We start from the raw sequence: 22,824 nt of genomic DNA on the forward strand, positions 1-22,824 counted from the left end.
GAAAACATGTTGCGGGACAAGCAATTGTTTTTAACACGCTAAATCCAAGTCTGTTTACTTTGTGTCTCTTTTGGTGAACACCATTGCCTCTGTTCAGACTTGGTTGACGGAGGCTAAGTAAGTGGAAGGGTTTGGGTCGGGAATAGGTCAAGTCCAGGGTCAAAGTTCATGCTCCAGTGAGGGTAAGTGTCGGGCGAGGTCAGGGTTAGACAGGCTGTGAAAAACCTGATGTAGCGGGACACTGCCATGCCTCGCTCTCCTCTGGGCTGCTATTAAGTAAGAGGCAACAGCAGAGGAGTGATCTATCATTCTAATGTTAAATAAACCACAATCTCTCCTATCACAAACGCTAATCAAATACAAAAGACACGAAAGGCATACCCCCTTCATTCTGTTTTTTAGAATAGACATGGAAACATTGCATTGGTGAGAATAAGCTGAACTGGTTCTCTCCCTCCCCGTGCCCTCGGTGCTGTCTGTCCTGTCCCAGTCCTGGCGGAGGAGATGGCCAGGGGGGACGGCTTGCTGCAGGCCAGCCTGCGCTCCATGCTGCTGGATGGCAGCCTGCAGGAGGTGGCCAGCATCCTCTCCAAGGCCTTGTATGGAGAGCCACTGGTATGACTAAAGCACAATGGATGTACAGTACATGCACACCCACACAGACAGACAGACAGACAGACCCCCCCCACCATATATGATGGAGGGGTCTGTCAAGTATACACTTCATCCATTTTTTCCCTTTCTACTTTCTCACTCTCCGCTCCACTTTTCTTAACCGCTGTCTTCATACATCAACTCCTGTAATTGCTGCCAAGTCACCTCCTCCACCTCCCTTTGCCTCGCTGGCCACACACACACACACACACACGCGCGTATATCTTGTCCTCCTCCTTTTTGCGTCTGTCTCCTCCTCCCTCCCCGCTCTCCACTCCTCCACATTACCCGCTTCTCCGTCACTCCATCAGGGTTGAGCAAAAAAAATCCCCTGGCAGACGGGGCAGTCTCTGGGTTACGATTTAACACCGTCCCAGACCAAAATTTGTGGGCAAATTCTTTGGTTGTGAACGACGGGGTTGGCAGTCTTGGGTGGTTCAGCGTGACAAGGCGGGGGCCGGGCTGATTAAGTGCATTTGTGTCGTAATGCTAAAAAAAAAAAAAAGTTTTCTGCAAGTGGGGGACGATGCCAGCTGCTAGTTAGGGCAAAAGAAGACAAAGTTTGGGCGTATTCCTGGACTCAGCTTGGGCGGATATCTTTCCTCCTGCGCCTTTTATCTGCCCCCCCCCCCCCCTCCTCTTTCCTTCCACTTTTTCACACGTCCTTTTCAGCCTCCCACCCCTCTCCAGCTCCTTCTCGTCCTCCCTGTCTTCGTCTTCTAATATAGACCCGCGTGATGTCAAGCTAAACCCGCAGCGGACACAAAAGTGTTTGATTTCTTAACAAGGTTTCACAAAAAAAAACAAAAAAACAGCTGGGCCAGAAAATCTAGCTTTTCTGTGTTTTTTTTTGCACGCACACACAAGTTTGATAACGTGAACTTTGGAATCGAAAAGGAAAACAAGAGGCGTCTGTCATTTATTGACCACTTCATTTTTGGTCCTGTGCGGCGCTGGCACTCCGGGACCCTGCTGTGGTTTAGCCGTCCCGCGGGGGTGTCACGGAAGTGTGTCGTGTGTCATTCTGTACCCCGGTCATAGGACGTGGCCCAGCTGTTATCTTTTGGCACTTTTACTAAACCAACCAGTGAGAGATCCCATTCAACCAAAGAGAAACGGAGCATCTTAACCAGGTGACTCAAAATGCCACATGGGTCCACATTGATTGGAGCATCTCAAGTGTTTGAGTGCTTTTAGCAAACAAAGTACTTCACAGAAAACAATGGACATGAAACAGATGTAAAAAAAGAAAAAGAGGAGAGCACTGCACTATATGAATGCAGGAAAGGTGCTCAATGGAAGTGTGTATTTACTCAATTAATTAATCTTACTGGTTAAAAAAAATAAAATAAAAACACCAGCATAATACCATAGATCTCCAATCGAGAGAAGGAAAAAACAAAGCACTTTTTTTTTTTTATTTACGAACAACAAATCTCCAATAGAACCCCATCTCATCAGCCTGAATCACAATTTTTCACATCCATCACATTTTCAGACAGTGCTGATTATATTATGATATCGTAGTAAAGATCCTATGTGTCTTTTTCTCTCTCTGCACAGAATGGCATCGTCACAAAGGACTTGACCAGATTAAAAATGCTCCTCTCAGAAATAGAAGTAAGTACCTCGTGGGGTATTGGGGGGGGGGGGGGGGGGGGGGGGGGGCGATACCTTTTTGCCCTCCTCCGTTCATGCCTTTCTGCCGCCGGGTCGTTTTCACAGATGATCGTTCAAGGCTCGGAGGCAACAGCCGTAAAGATGACTAATGGCCTGATTCCGACGCCGACTTAATTATTTTGCGGCCCTCTGCCTAGCTCGTAGCTATCGTGGATTTATTACTCATTTGTCTGTAATAAGTCTTCCGGTCCCACTGCTTTCATGGCTATGGCACTAGTTGGCATAATGGCAATACTGATCTCTCCGTGCCCCCCTCTCTCTCTCTCTGTTTCTCTGTCTCTCTCAGGGTGTAAATAGAGAGATGGTGCCAGAATACACAGATGACCAGGAGGAAGGTGAGCAGATCTTTTTTTATTATTATTGCCTGTGCCCACCGGTGCTCTGTAAAACTCGAGACTCATGAAAGGGGAAGCAACAAGCTGACAAATCGGCACACGTACCTAACCTGATCTTCATTTTCAGTTTGACAAAGGAGACGCTCTTTGTGTTTGGGAAAGTCTTTACTCTGTGTGTCCTCAGTAGAATCCTAGTGCTTATCTTTCTAGGAGAGCTTTAGATATGAATCCGATAGCTGACTGAAGCCGGTCGTCCGATGTGTGGATGGCTTTAGCGCTGTGCTGTGCTGACCCGTGGCTGTGTGTGTTGACAGAGGTCCAAGATGGCTGGCAGTTCAGGCCTCCTCCCCGAGGAGTCACCAGCAGTGAGGAGTACACCCTGTGTAAAAGGTAACCCGATCCGCCCCGCAGTTTGCATACAGGCCTGACAGATGCAAAATGTATTTATCTCTTGATTTACAATGTTTGGGAGGAAACTTAATGATATCTTAAGATTTTCTTCGGTGATTGTGTGAAAGATAGACATTTGCTTGTAAAGTGTCTCTCAAATATGGCTTTCAGGGAGTATTTGTGATTTATCGTGAAGGCTATTTAACAAAAATTTGTAGTTGATTGCCTTAAATCATTATCATCTCTCTCTAGTAGGGCTGAACGATTTTGAAAAAATATCTAATTGCGATTATTTTGACTGTTATTGCAATTGCGATATGATTTGCGATATTAGAGGGAATGATCATTTTTACATCATTATTCTCATTTTCATTGAGAAACGTATTAAAATGATTATAGTGTGATTTTTTTTTTTTGCGGGGATCTGTACCAAACAAAGATATTTTCTTAAGTCTGTAGAATATGATGTGTAGGCCAGGACATCTCTGCAGCACCACAATATTTGATTTAAAATGCTATTTTGACACATTTCGCCTTTAACAAATATTGCGCCTCCTGAGATTTGAAAATTGCAGTAGGCCATATTGCGATTTCGATAAAATTTCGATGAATTGTTCAGCCCTTCTCTCTAGACCCTTATGTCCCACTGCAGCACCACTAGTACTGTCTATGTAAAACAATGGCATTATTGTTACGGGACTGATTGTTGTGTCAGTTTACTGTTATATTGGGCCGATATTGGCCTTTTATATTGGATATCAGGTCTAAATGCATTTCAGAGGCTTTTCCACCCTGACAAGAATAAACTTCTGGGGTAAACTCCCTCCCAGCGGTCATTAGCCGTGTAGTCACCATGCCGTTGCCTTTTCACCCCCAGGTACTTGGAGCAGGGCCTGTGCCGGTACGGGGCCCAGTGCACGTCGGCCCACTCGCAGGAGGAGCTCATGGAGTGGCAGAAGCGCTACGCCTCGCGCCTCATCCGCCTCAAGCAGCAGCAGGAGAGCAAGCACTTCACCGAGAACTACATGGAGACCCTGATCGAGAAGTGGATGAACTCGCTCTCCCCGGAGAAAGTGGTGAGTTGTGGCCCCTCGAACGCACCGGGTCAGCTCAACAGATGGAGCGTAGCAGGAACGCTGTCCGGGGGTTAGGGGCTCAGTTCACACACATTTCTGCTGTCTGAATTGATGATGACAAGCAAATTTTACTTAAAAACTCTCATAAAATTAGGTATGGTAGGAATATTATTTGAATATTTCAGTTTTGTTTGACACCACACCTAACATCACCATTCGGTTCAATGAGATGAACATTCATTTGAATATTTAGCGTGATTTTGCATACATGAACCATATCGTGATACGTGCTGATATCGAGAAAAATCCTTATGATTATCATGATATTGATTTCAACCATATCGCCCAGCCCTACATCGGGGCCACCCCAAATACTGTTTTCTGCTTTGAATATAAAGCCTCCACAAACCTTCACAAAACCCCTCTTGGAAACCCAGTGGGGACGGTACACACGCACGCACACACACACACACACACACACACACACACACACAAGACAAAGTACCGTCGCTGGATTTTAGTGTCATTTAGTTTTCTAATTCGATTGAGTATTTGTTTGCGATGTTATTATTTTTTCTCCTTATTCTTCTTTTGAGGTTAGATGTTTTCTAAGGTACCATTGTTTTGTTTTTTCACCTCACCTTGTTCCTGTTCTGTGTTTTGTTTTTATAATCTCAAAATGTTTAGAACATCAAATCAGTCTGTTTGGTAACTTGAAACTGCAGCTCCGTTGACTAAACACTTTGGCAACAAGATGGCAAAATAATCACACATTTTCACAAAGGGTGACATTGATTCACATGCCTATTTGGTTTCTCTCCTAGCTGAGCGACTACTTGGACGGAGTGAACGTTGATACCAGCTCCGGCCTCTCCGTTACCGTCACCACCAAGAAATCCTCCCACTCCTGGACCTTCTCCTTGTTCTGCAAGGTAGGAGGACAAGCGTTGCCACATCCAAATGTTTTCTCTGTCCGACCGGTTCCTTTGCCAATACGACACAGGAAAATGACGTGCTTACCTTCATATTATTCGTATCCTGACATGTGACTGTCCCGGTTCTCCATAACTAGCCGGCTAGAAAGCTGTACCGCATCGCCCTGCTCTACGATGCCCACCGGCCTCACTTCTTCATCACGGGCGTGTCGGCCGGGGAGCGGCTGCAGACCGTCCCCAACGGCTGCCAGGAGTGGACGCCGGGGGAGGAGGCAGCAGGTGTGTCCCATGTCCTTATTTCGCCACCAGGGATCAGATCTTTCAGGATTTGAGCTTTTTCTTTTCTCATACTTTCTGGATAAACGGTGCCCAATCATGTCTAAAGGAGAATGCGCTTTTCCTGGCTCTTGTTATTTCCTGTTTTTGTGTGTTTTCCTGGTCACAACAATGTAATGGACGAGTTGGCAAAGGACACATGACTTGACATGGGCATGGTGTGTTAGGGTTTGTGTTTTTTAGGTCACGTGTCTGAACTCATGTTATTTCCCATGTGCCAGACGAATACGGTTTCCTCAGGACAGCCACATTTAAGCTGCTGCAGGGCATCTGCAAGTCCTGGAAAAAGTCTTAAAATGTCTTGAATTAAAAAAAAACAAAACTCAAGGCCTGACAAGGTATTGAATACAGTTAAATGAAACATTTTAAATCTTAAATTCAGTTCTAGAGGTCTTAAAATTATTGTGGTTTCTCGGTGCAGTTTTTCCCAGTGATATATTATCGCTTTCCCACATAGGTCTGTTTTCATTTTCATTTCATTTCAGTTGCCAAAATGGTCTCGTACTTCATTTTAATCGGCATGTTAAAAACATCTTGTATCTTAAATTTAACTTGATGGAACTTGCACAGATCCTGAGTTGTCTGTGCTTTAGTTTCCTTTCATTTGAATTAATTTTATAGTTACAGTTGTTCTCTCTTCTGCTTTCTTGACATGATATTGAATGTGTGTTAATTCTATAGTAAATAAACCCTGTTGTCCCGACAGTGGCGGCGGACAACGGCCTGGACCACTGCGTCTACAAGGTAGCGGTGGGCTTCAGCACAGAGATCTTCGGCACCTTCCGACAGACAATTGTGTTTGACTTCGGCTCGGAGCCTGTGCTGATGCAGCGGATCATGGTGGACGCCGCCTCAATCGAAGGTATGCTGAAATCAGGGCGTCTAGAGGTCCTCGAGAAGTCTTAATGTAGAAGTTAGAAGTGTTAATGTATTCAATTATCTAAAATCAAGGCCTTGAAAGGTCTTAGATGCAGGCCTTATGGTCAATTCTCTTGACCATAAGGCTATTGGTGGTGCTCTTAATAATTCAAGCTAGATGTAGATGGTATATCTATCACTATGCAGGCACAACTCACAACCAGCTTTATAGAAAGATGCTGTGAATTGTCACGTTTCAGGGGGAAACTGCAGTAATGGTAAAATATTAGTGTTTATGGCTATATGGTACCATGAACAGAAGCCTGTTTTAATGTTTGTATGTATATGGACACTGGAGTGGTGTTTGTGTTTGGTGTCTTGGTATGTGTGCATGCTTGCCTGTACTTGCCTATCAGAAAATACATCTAGGTTTGTTGTGAGACAGCAAAGCTAAACCGAAGCAACACTTATCAAGAGACAGTAACAAAACTTAAAAAAAATGTAAGAAATTCAGATCCGACCGCAAAGCAAAAAAGAGCTCCCTCCAGTTGATTTCATTGTTGTAAAGTTGGCTGCAAAATAAGCTCAACTTGAGGACATTTATATTGAACTTATTGAGGTCAAAAGCTGTAAATGTTTGGTGAATATCTTTAATATTGCTTCAGCGCAATTCATTATTCCTATGCATTAGGGCAACTAAATTTTGACTCAGGATATGCCCACCTGCATTTACTCTCACATCAAAAATAAAAAGTCACTTGTTATATTGAATTCTCTCAAGATGCTAAAATTGCCAAAATAGGTAAAAATGGAATGTATCTAGAATTTAGAAAATTTAATGCTGAAAAAATGGAATTTAAAATGGGATCCTATGTATATGTGCACTATGCTTCGACTTAAAAGCCTTCATTCCAGCATGGATAAAGATATTTCAAAAATCCTTTGCAGGTTTCACTTGTGTACAAGGGCCAAAAAATGTCTAATTCTGTTTAGAAAAGCAAATGGCATATATGAATTATATGCAGAAAATAATTAGCTCTGCTGTTGTGAGTAAATACCTAATTTGAACTGTCAGAATCTCTTTGGATTTATCTCCGCTGCTACATAGTCAATACAAACTTTCTCCTCATCGAAAATGTGACCTTTGTGATATTGATGACATCTGCATCACATATATGATCTAACTGACAGGATTTGACATGGACACGGACATGGTGTAGTTATAGCAGATTCTGTGTAGTAGTAAAAAGAGGATGCTCATTCCACGTGTCACAAAAGCAGTGTTGTTTTCAGCCATCTCCCTAACCCTCCTCCTTTTGTCCCCCCCCCCCCCCCCCCCAGACCTGGAGCACCTGATGGCGGCCAGGCAGCAGCTCCTGATGACCGCCAAGCGCTGGGACTCCTCCTGCAAGACCATCGTGGAGTTCTGCCCCAACGAGACCATGGCCGAGCTGGAGCGCAGCCTGCTCGCCCGCTACCAGATCCCTCTGTCGGCCGACCAGCTCTTCACCCAGTCGGTCCTGGACAAGACCCTGACCAAAGACAACTACCAGGCCCGCCTCCACGACCTGCTCTACATAGAGGAGATCGCACAGTACAAGGAAGTCAGCAAGTGAGTACACCGGTGCAGACGAACAGAAATTCCGAGGGAAGCAGTAAGTGAGCAGTAGCTGATGAGCGCTTGCGTTATTTATTATGAAAATATACAAGAGACATGAGACAGATTCATTTTTAGTTCTTATTTCAGACAAATAAAATATGCAATATGTTAAAGTGTATTTTCTGGCATTATTTGTAATACGTTTAGGTGTCAGAGAGCCATGCGGTGTTTGTGATCCAGGGTTAAAAAAAATATATATACTGTATATACACATTGTTAATATATTGTTCTTGAGGTAAATGTGACAATATATCATGATATGGATTTGAGGTTTTATCGCCCAGGCCGACTTATTTCAAAAATGCCCTCGTAAGCTTAGTTCTGTGAATACATGTAATTAAATAAGCACTTAAATGGTTGATGTATTGTTTTTACAACAGGTAAACGAAGTCACAAAAGAAAGGAAACTCACTTGATCCCAAAGCTAACTTTGTCTAGTTCTCTCTCCTTGTCGTCCCTCTTGCACAAAGCTTTGATTGGCGTGATTTGTTGGCGTTCACTGCACTTTAAACATGCCAGCCACTCATCAGTGGGCTGCGATTTGGATGCAGTTTTCCTTTTTTTATTTATTTATTTTCATTTGTCCTCAGAATATATCCCCATTGTCACCGAAGACAAATATCCCCGGTTCACACATCACTATCTGCTAACCACACAAAGCAGATTTTTACACCTCTCACACCAGCATGAGACACGATTGCACATCGGTTGCGTATGCATATTGACGAGAGGCAGGACGGGGAGTTGAGAATTGCAGCAGCCCAGCTTGAGCTTAGATTTAGCTGTTATGCATATGGCCGCATATAATACACCACGCAAACCGCTTCAGTCACCGGGACGTCCCGACGTGGACCACATCTGACGTGTCGAGTGGTGTGAACATTTTATGTCGTGAGACTTTAACCCACCACAAGGTGTCAGACTCGATCTTCCACAGTAAATCTGCTCTCTGTGTGTATGTGTGTGTGTGTGTGTCTGCATATCTCACACACAGCCCAGCTCACACTGCCAGTGCCATTTAATAATACATGTGTCTAAGGTGACTCCTTGGAGAATTCCCAGGGCGGGAAAATAGTAATTTCTTTCTGTAGAATGGAAGCTGATTTGCCGTTGCTTTTTTTTTTTTTTTTTTTTTTTTTAAAGAATATGATTCTGTACCTGCTGCTCCTCGGGTTGAGCTATTACAGCGATTGAGATGCTGATTATCAATGAAATCAAAGTCTAACCAGTAAATCCCACATTCAGTGAAGGGAGTGCAACGAACCCCTCTCCCCCCACTCAGCGCGTCTGATCTCCTCTCCTCTTCACCCTTCATGCCATCCCGTCTCGTGACTTTCATTGTCATTTGACTTGGTAAGGGATCGCATTATGGATCCCTCTGTTATCAACTATCACATGTGCCTTTCATCTGCAGCGGTGCCCAACGTGCATATGAATATGAATAATCTCTCCAGCCTATTACACCCGTCCGTGTTCTGTCAGGTTTCTTAGGCTTTTCATGGCTGGCTCGGTTGCAGCGGGAGATTTCCAGTGAAATGTGGATTCCTGTGGATCTGCAGATGGCATACAGTCGTTAAAGGCTGACTTCAGTCAAAAACACTAAAATGCAACTTACAACTAGGAAAAATCCAGACTCTATCAAAATAACTTTCTGAATAATCATGTTTGATGTTAGCCATATTCTAAGGGTTTTTCCAATAACCTAATATGATGCTAAGATGGCAATGATGGGAGATTCTGCTTTGAAATCTCTTCCCAGGTTCATACCCTGCTTTTCAAATTTTTGACTTCATTGCTTGTTCACTCACTCCTGGAGTGTCTTACTCTCTTTCAACTCTACTTTCCGCTCCGCTCTGTGAAAATATGTCCAGAAAGCTGATGCAAAATCCTGACAGTAAACATCAAGAGGTTTTTTTTGGATGTGCAACACTGCTGGTTTGCGAATAGATATCGAAGCCGTTATTTATTTATTTTCTATAGTACTTTTTTTGCGTATGTCAATCACCCATCAGCCATCAGAGTTCATCACCAGTGTTGCTTCCTCTTTCATCATTTCGAATCCAGCAGAGACCAGAGAGGCAATCGGAAACGATTTGGAACTGAAGTGAATTTTTTTCCCTAACGTGCTCGGATTTTCCGCTAAATATCTGTATGGATAAGCTTTGTGCCAGTGGTTGTTTTTCTCTGACGGACTCATACTTTGAAAATAATTTACCCAATTTCGAGGTTCCTAGCGAGCAATGTTTTATTCAGCCAACCTTACATTTGGAGGAACATGATAGAAAATAAGGAGTTTTGCTGGAATTATTTGGGAACTCTTTGTAACCACCTCTGTGTTCCACTGCTTTCCTCTTTTTCCAGTAAAATATATATATTTTTTTACCCAGTAAAATATTGAATATAATTTGCAGCCAGGACTGCAAATACTCCAGCTTCAGAGTATTAATCTGTGTCACTATCACCGACCCTAACCTTAAGAAAATATAACCAAATGTCCATGTGTGTCTCCCCAGGTTTAACATCAAAGTGAACCTCCAGCTGGTCACCAGCTTTATGTTGACTGGCATCTCTGGTGGAGCCAAGTACGCCCAGAACGGACAGCTCTTCGCCCGCTTCAAGCTCACAGAGACACTGTCCGAGGTACGTGGCTTCGCTGGAGTGCCAACCGTAGTACACACTTTCAAAGTCTTCAACACCTTTTTTTGTGTCGAACCAATGGCGTCACTCCATCGTGTATTTCCCCCCCCCCGTCAACGCAGGACACGCTGGCGGGCCGACTGGTGATGACCAAGGTGAACTCGGTGCTGCTGCTGCCGCTGGGCCGCGAGTGGATCACCAGCCACCAGCCGCCCCCCGGGGTCAAAGAGCGCGTCTACGAGGCCGTGATCGAGGAGAAGACCAAGGAGTACATCTTCCTGAGGATCTGCAAGGACTGCTGCGATGAGCTGGGACTGCTGCCTGACAGGGAACTACAGGTATGAGCTGCACCGAGGGACAAGAGAAAACATTGTACATGGTTTGGCACGAGTCGGGTCTCTTTTCGAATGGATATTTAGTATGAACAATCTGCAGGTGTTGTCTTCTAATTTTATTCTCTTTGGTAATTGATTGACTAAGTAGATTTGAATAGTCGATCCTAAATTATGAAGCATGTTTGATACAAATATTTAAACAGCCTTCAAAAAAGAAAAGACTTTGTTCAAGGTTTTGACATTTTTTGGAGATATCATAGATCTTGAATTGATAGTAGAAATGAGTAGAAATTTGGCTGTTACACAGGATATTTGATAACGTTTGGCGTAGACTCGGCGCTAAGCACACATGAACCGATTTCCATAACAACGAGATTAAAATTGTATGGCGGCCTTCCTCGCTCTGCCCAAGGACTTAATTACGGCACACTAGGAAGTGCCCTTTTCCCTCCATTCAAGTCTGCTGTGTCGCGCAAAACCTCAGCCGCCCCCCCCCCGTCGCCATCAGATTACATTGAAGCCGCCCCGCCCGTTACCGCTAGATATCGGATCAGACCGGGTGGCTCGACACCGGACGGGAGAGGGGGCAGGTGAATGACAGTCCATCCCCCCTCCTCCTCCTCCCCCTCCCTCCTTAGCTCTGCTTTTTTTTTTTTTTTTTTTTCCCCACAGCTCAGGAAACGTTAGCCATGGAGTCCGGCTCGTGCCTGATTTCCACCCTCTGACGCTACAGCCGGGGCAAACCTTCGAGGATGAAAGGTTCACCTATCGATTAGCACTTGAACAAAAGGTTACACGCCGGCAGAAGGCCATCTCCCCGGGGAGAGGCGTATGTGTGTGTGTACGCGTTTTGATCGCGCTTTTCCGAGAAATCCCCCCCCGAACGACGGCTGAAGGAGAAACCGAGGCCTCCGTGTGAACGCTTATCAAAACAGCCCTCGCCCTATCGCTGTGGGAGTGTAATCTGTCGTTCTTCTGCGCTTCCGACGCTACAATTTCATTTCCCTATCTCCTCTGTGGGTTTTCCCCCCCCGCCACGCTCCAAAAACAGCCTTGATGTTCCTCCCTCCCTTTTCATCTCAAAGACTTTTTCTCTCTCGGTGTCTCGTGTACGCTTTCTCCCGTTTTGTTCTCTCCCGCTCGCTCGCTTTTCTCCTCGCCGTTTGTTTGCCCTTCTCTCTCGTTTTATCTCTCTCTCTCTTCCTCTGTTTCTCCCTCCCCCTGCGCTAAAGGCACCGTGTATTCCTCTCTATTGCCAGCGTACCTGTTAGGAGCCTCTGTCTGCCTTCATGATGACAAGGCCCTCCAGCAATGGGAACAAAAGCTTAGCGATCCCCGACAACTGGCCCAGGCTCCTGTTAAAATGAGCTTAAATGGAAATGGAAATGGGCCAAGGTTTCCCCAAGATATTGGAGTAAAAAAAAACCTGTTAAATAGGTTTTGAAATATTTCATTTGTAGCTAATAACATGCTTATTCTTTTACCCGTGTCTGGCATGGTAAATGCAGCATACTTAAAGCAACATTATGCAACTTTTCACCAGGAAGTGTATTGTTATTCCTGCCCTCCTCCCCCTCATTTGTTCAAGTTTCCGCCCCAGCACTTGTCACTCATCTTGATGAGCCGTCTACCTTGAAACAGCATCTAGTCTGAGGCTGAGGGAACCGGCATCCGAAAGCCACAACAGGTGTTGAAGAAGCAGACGGTGAACGCAGCCAAATTGTAATTAAAAAAACAAAACAATTTGGCTGTGTAATGTTCGCCGTGTTTTGGAACGGGTCTCGCCTGTTGCACGTTAAGCTTCTCTGTTCTTTTCATTTCTTTCATTTCTCCTTGCTTTCCGCCATTGTTGGTGTTGCTGTGACTTCCAATGCGCTTGACAGCCACAACCCAGCTCACCGCTGGCTGCATCCACACAGGAAATGGGATTCATCCAAAAAAAAAAAAAGTTGCTTTTGTAGCTTTAAATAGTCCAGTTTTTCCCCTACATAGATGCTGCACGGCCGCTATGTTTCTGGCACCGCCGCTGTTCGATGTTCCCGGGTCAATTCCAGGATCAAGTCCAGTAGATGTTGCAGTTCTTATTTGGATATTTACAGTATGGCATGCTATATTCACAGTTGTCCCATAATTGATAATTAAACAGGTTTTGTTTTGAGCAATTAAAGGATCCTCAGTGAGCGTCAATATGTTGATGAAGATGCTTTGGGGTTGGTTTTTGGAGTCTATTGGCCCTATAGGACTGTATCGTAGAACTGCACACCCTGGCAAGCAAGACATGAGTAGCTCTATAGTGAAGCAATTGATGAGATTTTGCTCAGAATCGATCGGTATGACGGAAGGTGTTGGGAAAACCGGGTCCAGGTTGAAAATGGGTTATGCCGCAAGTTCCAAAAGTGACCTACTGTGTGCTCTCTCTGCCAGGTGCTCATGTCATAAGAACTGAGTTAATGTAGATAGGTCTAGAGGAGCAGGTAGATTGACTGACTGACTGACTGACTGGTTGTTTAAGTAAACTTCTGGTGTTGCCTCTCTGTCAGGTGGAGCTCCAGTTCCAGCTGAACAGACTGCCGCTGTGTGAGATGCACTACGCCCTGGATCGCATCAAAGACAATGCCATCCTTTTCCCCGATGTCAGCCTCATCCCCACCATCCCCTGGAGCCCCAACAGGTGTGTATTCCACCATGTGCACACACACCCACACACACACACACACACCTCCCATCTCCTTGCAGATCTCCTCAAGACTGTAGAGCAGTGCTGAAGTCTTTCACATTTAACTCTTATCAGCGTCCCCCATTCCTTAAAGCCCCAGTCCATATAAGTTCTCACCTTCCTCTTATACTTTTTGTAGAAGTTTCGCGCGCACACACTCACGCACGGTTCGCAAATCTTAAGCACTCTTTTATGATACAGAAATTCCTTTTTAATACCCGCACGTCAAATAAGCTCAGCAGATGCCCCCACCGAGGGAAGACCACAGGAAAGTCAAGAGAGGTGACCGGATCTCGCTGGGCCTCGGGTCGGCCTGAAACGCCAGCAGCTTTAGACGTCTCCCTCTGAAGCCGGACAGTGTGTTCGGGAGGCGAGGCGGTAATCTTTATCGACGAGAGCCAGAGTCAAAAAACATAATCCCCCCCGCGGTTTCCAAGGCGGGTTATCTAGGCTCCAGAACGTGATTGCAGGGCTTCTGTTTTAATTGGAATTTGGATAAGCGAAGGTGTTGAGTGAGTTCGGTCGAAGTCGGAAGTTCAGCCGCAGTTCTTTGTGGTCAATGCTTTGTTATGCAAGCGGTATGTTAGGAAGGCGTTGGGGGAGCGTCTCTAAAGCTGCATGCAGAGTATCGATTGGCGTTTTTTAATTTGTAGAAAATAACCAAGGCTTGTTGTGTAGGCCTAATAGACTCGCACCTGTGCTTCTCATGCCTGTGGGTAATGAGATGATCAGCACGTCCTAATCAGTCATGTTAATGTTGGGGTGCAGCCTGAACAAAATGTTACCGCACACAACATTGACCAAACACCCACATTAAGTTGCTTCTCTTACTAATTGAAGGAGAAACGCGATATATTGATCTAGAGTTCAGAGAAGGTTATCAATTTGTTTGTTTTTCTTGCTCTTGGCTGTACTTGTTGGGGAAAATGAAGTATAATTGGCGTATGAAGAGTTAATTCTTCACTCCCGACAGTACCCCTTGATCCCATCCACCCATCCCTGCTATGAAAGCACACACACACACGCACACACACACTGACAGATATCTCTCTGCCCCCAAGTACGTCTCAGTTGGAGCTCAATCAATCGGTGCTGCTGGATTCACAGCTTTAGCGGATGTGGTCTCCCTAATGAGGACAGTGATGCAAAGAGACAAACACACACACACACACACACACACACACACAAGTGCTACATGCATGACGCATCCCACTTCCACAAGCATGTGTATGTACTCCCATAATGTGCATCCATCCCACCCACCCACAAACACACAAACAAAAGCCCCATTTATTAACCCATACACACTCGTCTTCATGGTGTGTTTTGGCTGCTGACCTCAGCGTATGAACTCTTTACTCTTTTCTCCGCCCTCCCACTCTTCTTCCCCATCATTTCTCCCTTCTTTTCCCTAGCCCCCCCCCCTCCACCCACCCAAGCCTTTTTCCCCAGATCACACCTCATTAATTGTTTCTCATTTCGAGTTGACGCTTGTGTGCGGATGCGTGTGTGACATTGTGCGAGAATTTCTTTATCTTCTCTCTCTCTCTCACTCTGTCTCTCACTCTCTCTCTAGCACTGCAGTTAATTAGATTAGGAGACTCTCACGTTCAAAGCCGTTACTTGATTATAAGGCAATATTTCATCGAAACGGCAAGCCGAAAGAAGCGGAATCCGTCTCGTTCTCCGTTAAAAGTTGACGTCGCTCTTCTAATATCACCCTCCTCTCTCTCTCTCTCTCTCTCTCTGCCCCCCCCCCCCCCCCCCTCCCTCAGGCAATGGGACGAGCAGCTGGACCCCCGTCTGAACGCCAAGCAGAAAGAGGCCATCCTGGCCATCACCACGCCCGTCACCATCCCCCTGCCCCCCGTCCTCATCATCGGGCCCTACGGCACCGGCAAGACCTTCACCCTGGCACAGGCCGTCAAGCACATCCTCCGCCAGGACCACAGCAGGTCTGTGTGTGTGTGTGTGTGCATGAGTGTGTGGTGGGTTTTTTTTTCCTGTTTTTTTTAAGGGAAAGACAGCGTGTGTGTGTGTTGAAAATGCGAGGTGGAGTAGGCAGGGGGAGAGATTTCTGGAGTGTCTTGAACTGCCAAGGTTGGGAGTTTTTTTGTTCCGAAAACAAGAGTACAGGCTGGAAAGTGAGTTTTGAAAGCCAGAAATCTCAGCACCTGTGACGTAATTGTTGAGTCATCGGTAGTTATCAACAACCCCGAACAATCTATCAAACCCCTGCAAGACACATTATGCTAATTTTGTGCTTTGGGACAGTAAAAACATTACTTACCTCCCCTTTAACCTTTATTCGCTCTTTTCCAAGGGCACTCTGCTTCATATTCATACAGCTCCACACACACACACACACACCTGGGAGCTGCCCAGTATAACCACAGTCGTCTACTGGTAGCCACAAAGCAGCTTAACCGAAGCAGTCGGAGGCTTAAAGGCACAGCGTTACTCATTAATTTTCCTTCCAAATATTTCCCAGCCTTTTCCCCTCTCCATCTGGAAATTTTAACCAGGGTGTTGTGTGTGTGTGTGTAGGGTAGGGAAGGAAAGGGGGATGTGGATGTCGAGCGGGGGTATGCGGGTAGGTGTGTGTGTGTGTGTGTGTGTGCATCAAATTGGCATGAGCCGCACAAATGCTTCAGATGGGGAGGGAGGTCAGTCAAAGGGCGCGGCAGAGGCAGCGGGGGGTGCCGGGCCAGCAGTGGCCTCTGTTTTTTTTTTTTTTTTTTTTTGCTCCGGGGCATTGGCAGCCTTGGGTTTGACATTTCAAGTTTGAAGAAAACGTTCAGCTGCAAAGTGTCAAGCTGGGATCTGTGTGTGTGTGTGTGTTAGGGCTTGTGTTAGTGTGCTGCATCCGCTCTCAGTGAAGGCAAAGTGTGCCGGTCATTTGGATGAATTTGCGTCATTTGCGATTGAGCTATTTGTCCTGGACCAGAATGAGCATTCAGCGGGACTATAATTCGATCAATCAAGTTATGGCACCGCACTGGGCGGGACATTTGGTGTGTAAGAATACGACACGGCAAGATTCTTCACCCTTTTGCATTTTTCATCGTTAGTGAGACCCCCCCCCCCCTTGCCGTGCGGAGAATACCCGCAGGAAATTATGCCGTTTCTCGCTTTAGAAGGAAAGCGGTGTAGGATAAGCACAAACGCTTCTCTGGTTCTTATGAAAAATGAATGCAATACCTCAGACATACGCCCCCCCCCCCCCTCGAACAGAGGATTTTGTTTTTTTAATAAAGGGTGGTGGGGGGTATATGTATTAAAAAAAGAAAAGAAAAGAAAAACGCAGCCTGTGAAAAATGTGTAGGAATGCAATATTCATTCTTCATTTCCCTCTGACTGTATTTAATATTCTATGTTTAGGATGAATTATAGATATTTTAAAAGCAGAGACAAGAGGGAGTGACCTCCACCGGACCAGCGCCGCCTGCTCATCGTACCGTTAAGATGGGCGGGGGGGGCCTATAGACCACGTTACTGTACATGTACCATGTAACGATAAAAGACAATATTCCACAGTTTTCTATTTCAATAAGCTTGCAAAAATGAAGCCTTTTTCCTTAAAAAAGCCCGGTGTGGAGCGAAATAAAAAGATAATTTATGTGGCTTTTTTCTGCTCACATTTGACAGCATTAGTAGAGTGTGACTGGAAGGAAAGGAGACGGGTTGCAGCAGAGGTGCAGAGCCAAAGTGAACTCGGTATCACAATGGTGTGCTTTTTTTATCCACCTGGGTGTCGAGCGACGCTGCGCTTGATGTAAAGGCATTTGATCAATCTAATCTAAAGATTAGGACTTTTTCCAACTGTGCAGACGCCTTCAGCACAAGGCCAAGCATCAAGCGGATTATTGCCCTTATCTCTCACATGCTGTTAAGATATCAGTGTCTGTTGATAGTATTTTTTTTTTTTTTAACTTTATTGCCATTAACACACATTAACAGGCAATTAACATTACAAAACAAAATCACCTTGAGATTGGGCTTCACTTGACATACATACACATATAGATGAAATGACACCGTACAGAAGTAGAACACACACACATATACCTAAAAATTATACATCTAAACAATAAAGTACAAGATTCCTAACTAAGGTAGTCAATAACTGATGACCATTTTCTTATAAAAAATAGGCAGTTTTAGTTGTAGCTGGGCAGTCATGTGTTCCATCATGTAAACTGTTGACTTTTTGTAGCCATTGAACAATCGTGGGAGGGTTAGGCTTCATCCAATTAATAGTAATTATTTTTCTTGCAGCCATCAACAAAATATGCAGTATATAACACTGGTCTGTGGTAAACAGGAGTTCAGGTGACACTTCCAATAAAAACAATAACGGGTCCAGAGGAATGCCCGTTTCCAGAATTTTCTCCATTTCTTCTTTGACGTTTTTCCAATATGTCTGTATTTTCGGGCAGTCCCAAAATATATGAGTATGGTCTCCGACTATACCACAGTTTCTCCAGCATTTGTTGGTAGAATTGTGTTTAAAGACGCAGGATGTCAGCGGTGTCCTAAAGAACCCCATTTTAACCTTCCAATCAAATTCTTTCCATAGCTGGCTCCCAGCCCCCCTGTGACATCTAGAACATATGTTTTCCCAGGCGTCATCGTCCACTATTGTATTTAGCTCCAGTTCCCATTGTCCTTTGATATGTAGGGTGTTATCTGACGTGTCTAGCATTAGCTTTTTGTAAATATGGGATATTTGTTTTTTTGTTGATGCAGGGTGTTCAAATGTATAAAACAGATGTATAAAATGGGTTTCTATATTGGTTGGTTCTCTTTTAATATTACCCCAGTCTGTATTTTTTTGTAATATAGTACCTAAGTTGTAGATATCTATATGGATCACTCGAGGGTAAGGCAAACTTATCTTGGAGTTGTGAAAAAGATTTAAATATATTCCCATCAAACAGTTGGCTAATTGTATTCAGACCACTCTCAGCCCATCTTTTATAAGCATCATCACACATGGATGGGAGCAACTCTACATTTCCTACTATGGGCATGGCCAGGACAGGGCCTGTTGATAGTATTAACACTTTCTCCTGAAGTTCATCTTGACCTTTGAAACACCAATTCGATTGTTTTTTTTTTCTCCACCAATACAGATGAAATTCTTTACTGCAGGCTGGCAGCTCATATGGGCAGTTTGCCCTGGTTCTTTAATGGTATGAGAAAAGATATATTACAATGTTGTTGTTTTTTGTTTTTTTCCTCTACAGGGTCCTGATCTGCACCCATTCCAACAGTGCGGCTGACCTTTACATTAAGGACTACCTTCATCCATATGTGGAAGCAGGCAATCCGCACGCCAGACCTCTCAGGTAAGGGGAAGATGTGGTGGCCGAGACCCCAACTTGATGGAGCGTTGCAAAATTAGTTTTAGCCTTTTTTTGCACTTTTCTCGAGTGCAGTAACATTGTCGAAAAGAAGAAAAGGTTCATATCAGTATTTGAGTCAAAGTTGTTGAAGGAGAGAAAGAGATCATGTTCAGTTAGACTCGACCTTTCCTATTCAGCGTGGTCACAGGTCGCGGTCCGTCTGCCAGCTGGGGCCAGCCACGCCCGGAGCCATCCCACATGACACTCACTGATCTATACATCAACTGGATTAGCCTCACTGTAAAGCCTGCAGTCAGAGCGATCCATCCATATTACATTGAGATTAGTGAATGACCGGGCTGTTGTTGCCCCGAAGCGCTGAGAGTGGCAGACATCAGGCTGACTGGGGAGATGTGACTTCTAGAACTGTATGGCTTTTAGAGCTACGCCTGGAGACACACACACACACACACACCCCTGCTCTTCTTTACACTGCATCAATGACTTCTAATCACATTTCAACAACCCCAGAGGTCACAGAGGACAAGAAAGCAATGTCTTTCCGAGATCAGCCTCATATGATAGCTGTGTATGTGTGTGTGTGTGTGTGTGTGTTCGAGTGTGCAGACACACATATGTACAGCCCAGGGACTGTAGGGGCTGAACAAATGACTTGTTTCACATGAGTGGACAGTCTTGATACCGAAGGGTTCCGGTGTGAATCCCTCCGTAATCACCATATCGGGCCCTCCGGTCTCCCTCGGGCTCGGTGGGCTCAGTCAAGAATAAAGACCCTCTAAGCATCTGTGGAAATGAGACCGGCCGATATCCCGAACCCGCCAATCCATAAAGGAACGGATCCAGCCGGCGGCCGGTGACCTGAGGTGTAACAACGGAATATGTCGAGAGAATGATATGCGTTTCTCTCCTCTCTCTACAGGGTATACTTCAGGAACCGCTGGGTGAAGACGGTCCACCCGGTGGTCCAGCAGTACTGTCTCATTTCCGGCACACAGTTCACTTTCCAGATGCCCAAGAGGGACGACATCCTCAGGCACCGCGTGGTGGTGGTCACCCTCAGCACCTCCCAGTACCTCTGCCAGCTCGACCTGGAGCCCGGTGAGTCAGGCGGACGGATGGACGGATAGTTGGCGTTACTTCTGCCAGTTCTGACTAGGGTTTTTTTTGGGGGGGGGGGGTTTAGGTCCCCACAGATCCCCCCGCAACAGCCCCGTGTCCTGCCGAAGTGTCCTTGAGCAAGACACTCATCTGTCAAAATCGCTCTGGATAAAAGCTTCAGCTCAATGCCTTAAATGTATCGCGGTAAAACGCGACCGTCTGCTCACACACACAAACAGAATTGACACACCTAAACATACACACACGTGGAGGCACTCAAGAGCCTACAATCATACACACACACAGCCCCCAACGCCCCACAGATGCCTGTACTTCATGGTCTTGGTCATCCCCCAGTGACTCCGATATCCGGTCCTGGCAGGAGCCCCACCGTTTAGAGAAGGACGGAACTCATTTAAGTCGTGTAAAAAAAACAAACCCAATTTGTCAGCGCCGGCTAATAACCGACTCCTAATGCGTCAGCGGAGGGGGGCTTTTTGTCTGTTGCTTAGGAACACCATCTGCCTGTTTTCTAATGTACTTTTTACATCGTTAGCCCTCCTCCCCGCGTCTCACGTCTCCCCCGCTCTCCCGGCGTTTTGGAAACTCTGATGAAAATCGCCGGGAAACGGGGCGACTGGGAGCCGGCGCGTCTACTTAGCAGCGATAACAAATCTCCCGCCCCCGAACACACAGGTAGCCCCCCCCCCAACGAACGGGACGGCGAGGCTGTTATCTTCTCTCTTTTTTTTTTTTATGTCTGGTCTGGTGATTCGCCTCCTTTCTTTACGGCCTAGATATGGGATCTGGAAGGTGTGGAAGTGTGTGTGTGTGTGTGTGGCGGAGAGACTGTAACACCCCTTTCACACATGACCTAGGATGGTACGGTGGCTCAGTGGTCAGAACTGTCCCAGGTTGGATTCCCAGCCCTTCCTTTCCATAGGTATGAATGTCCCCCGAAAGTCCCGCGACGGAGCGGATCTCGACCGAGGTGGTTTTATAGGGTTGACTTACCTGGATCGAGCTTTTCACACTGACTCTGGACTCCCAGGTCACTATTGTGGCGTGAAAATGGGTAAAAAGAGACGAGAGAAGGGGGGAATGTGAGAGTCTGGGTGTACGATATGAAGAAACTGCCTTTTTAAACCATTAAATAATTTGTCTCCCCGCCTCCAAATCACTCCCCCCCCCAACACCCCTCCCTCTCTGATCTCTTTCACCTCTGCTTATTATCCCTCCCCTCCTCCTCTCTACCTCCCGCCGCCGCTCCGTCCAAATTCCACCATCATCATTAGCCCCAATGACGGATAGCAGCCACAGAAATGTAATTTGGACCTCTGGTTCGTAGAAAGGGCCCCCAAGGCGGCCCCGGCTCGGTCCCCGGTGAACCATTAAGCGCCACGTTCCTTCACGTCCGCCTCTCTGTCTGTCTGCTCGCGCTCATAAAGACCATCTCTTCGCCCCCCTCCCCCCTCTCCCCCCCTAATCTCTATTTCCCTGCCCGGGGAAACATTCCCATTTGTAATGACCCGTGTACATCATTTCTGAGCATTATTCGGCCGTTGCGTATTCATTAGGATCGAAGTAAAACAGCGGGTAGGCTCTGCTATAGGCTACGATGTATGGGAGAGGTCAGCAAAAGTGCCTGGCTTCAATAATTCACCATGTGACATAAGGGGCTTGAACATACAGCGCATTTACATGATGTCAAGTCCCTCAACTGCATTGTGGAGTAATTCATATTCTATGCAGTGACAGAAAAAACAGAAAACAGAAAAAACATAGGGGAAAAAAAAGCAGGCTTACACACCTTACACAGATTTTTTTTTTTAAAGATATAGTACCAAGTGATGTTCCCTCTAATATGTCAGTGCCATAAACCAACTCAAACATATCACTGTTCTGAGCCAACGTGAGCAGCTTGGGCTTTCACCCTGCATTACACACTTTTCATTACCCAAGCGCTTGATTTTTTTAAGTACGCGTGTTGCGCTCTACTTTTGTTTTTTTTTTTCATGTCCAACAATTTTCCTCTCATTTTAATTAAAAAACATCATCTGGGTTCAGTCCTCACCGTTCTGATTTGCCCAAAGAGAGTTAAAGACGCTTTGAAAATGAAAATCGGAGCTCAGTTCATGACTTGTGGCTCTGATTTTTAAAGGGGGAAAAAAAGGGCGTGAAATATGTATATGTAGAACAATATCCCTTTTTATCAGGACCATATCCCCTCAATGTGGTGCACACACAGCTATGAGGGAACACTGGTTTGAGGCTTTATAGTTGGGGAAAAGTCAATACATGTTGCAGGCATCTGTTCAAAGGCAGATGCGAAGGAGAGAATGTTGCGCTCCACCTCTTTTCCTCGCCAGCCCGTGTTTGTGCTGTTTGTTTACTTTTTGACAGCCCTGCCTTTTTTTTTTTCTCCTTTCCCTCCAACCGTCACATTTCATATCTGCGCATACGTTTGCTGTGGAAATGGTGTTGGGGGCTTCAGAGGCTGTTCGGCTGGTTGTTATTCAACCTCTCTCTCTCTCTCTCTCTCTCTCTCTCTCTCTCTCTCTCTCTCTCTCTCTCTCTCTCTCTCTCTCTCTCTCTCTCTCTCTCTCTCTCTCTCTCTCTCTCTCTCTCTCTCCCTCTCTCCCTCTCTCCCTCTCTCCCTCTCTCTCTCTCCCCTCGCAGCTCCTCCGCTCCGGCGCTCATTTGCCATGCCGTTTCATCCCCATCCCCTCGTACCAGCCGAGCGCC

The 22,824-nt window shown here is 45.7% G+C and overlaps 1 protein-coding gene across 1 annotated transcript in view; it reads left to right on the forward strand.

Annotated features, from left to right (window-relative positions):
- helz (helicase with zinc finger) overlaps positions 1–22,824 on the forward strand; it is a 67,278-nt gene that overhangs the window by 8,993 nt on the left and 35,461 nt on the right. The window contains exons 5-19 of the mRNA XM_071544052.1: positions 491–615; positions 2,218–2,274; positions 2,621–2,669; positions 2,984–3,059; positions 3,937–4,135; positions 4,960–5,067; positions 5,208–5,349; positions 6,113–6,268; positions 7,606–7,876; positions 10,438–10,564; positions 10,684–10,899; positions 13,437–13,567; positions 15,388–15,567; positions 18,862–18,963; positions 19,901–20,079. Coding sequence (XP_071400153.1) covers positions 491–615; positions 2,218–2,274; positions 2,621–2,669; positions 2,984–3,059; positions 3,937–4,135; positions 4,960–5,067; positions 5,208–5,349; positions 6,113–6,268; positions 7,606–7,876; positions 10,438–10,564; positions 10,684–10,899; positions 13,437–13,567; positions 15,388–15,567; positions 18,862–18,963; positions 19,901–20,079 — 2,118 coding nt within the window. The remainder of the gene's footprint in view (positions 1–490; positions 616–2,217; positions 2,275–2,620; positions 2,670–2,983; positions 3,060–3,936; positions 4,136–4,959; positions 5,068–5,207; positions 5,350–6,112; positions 6,269–7,605; positions 7,877–10,437; positions 10,565–10,683; positions 10,900–13,436; positions 13,568–15,387; positions 15,568–18,861; positions 18,964–19,900; positions 20,080–22,824) is intronic.

This window comes from Centroberyx affinis, unplaced genomic scaffold (assembly GCF_046629955.1).
Source record: "Centroberyx affinis isolate AG114_WGS23_722 - 3 ecotype Tasmania unplaced genomic scaffold, CSIRO-AGI_Caff_v1 ptg004441l_1, whole genome shotgun sequence".
Taxonomy (NCBI): domain Eukaryota; kingdom Metazoa; phylum Chordata; class Actinopteri; order Beryciformes; family Berycidae; genus Centroberyx; species Centroberyx affinis.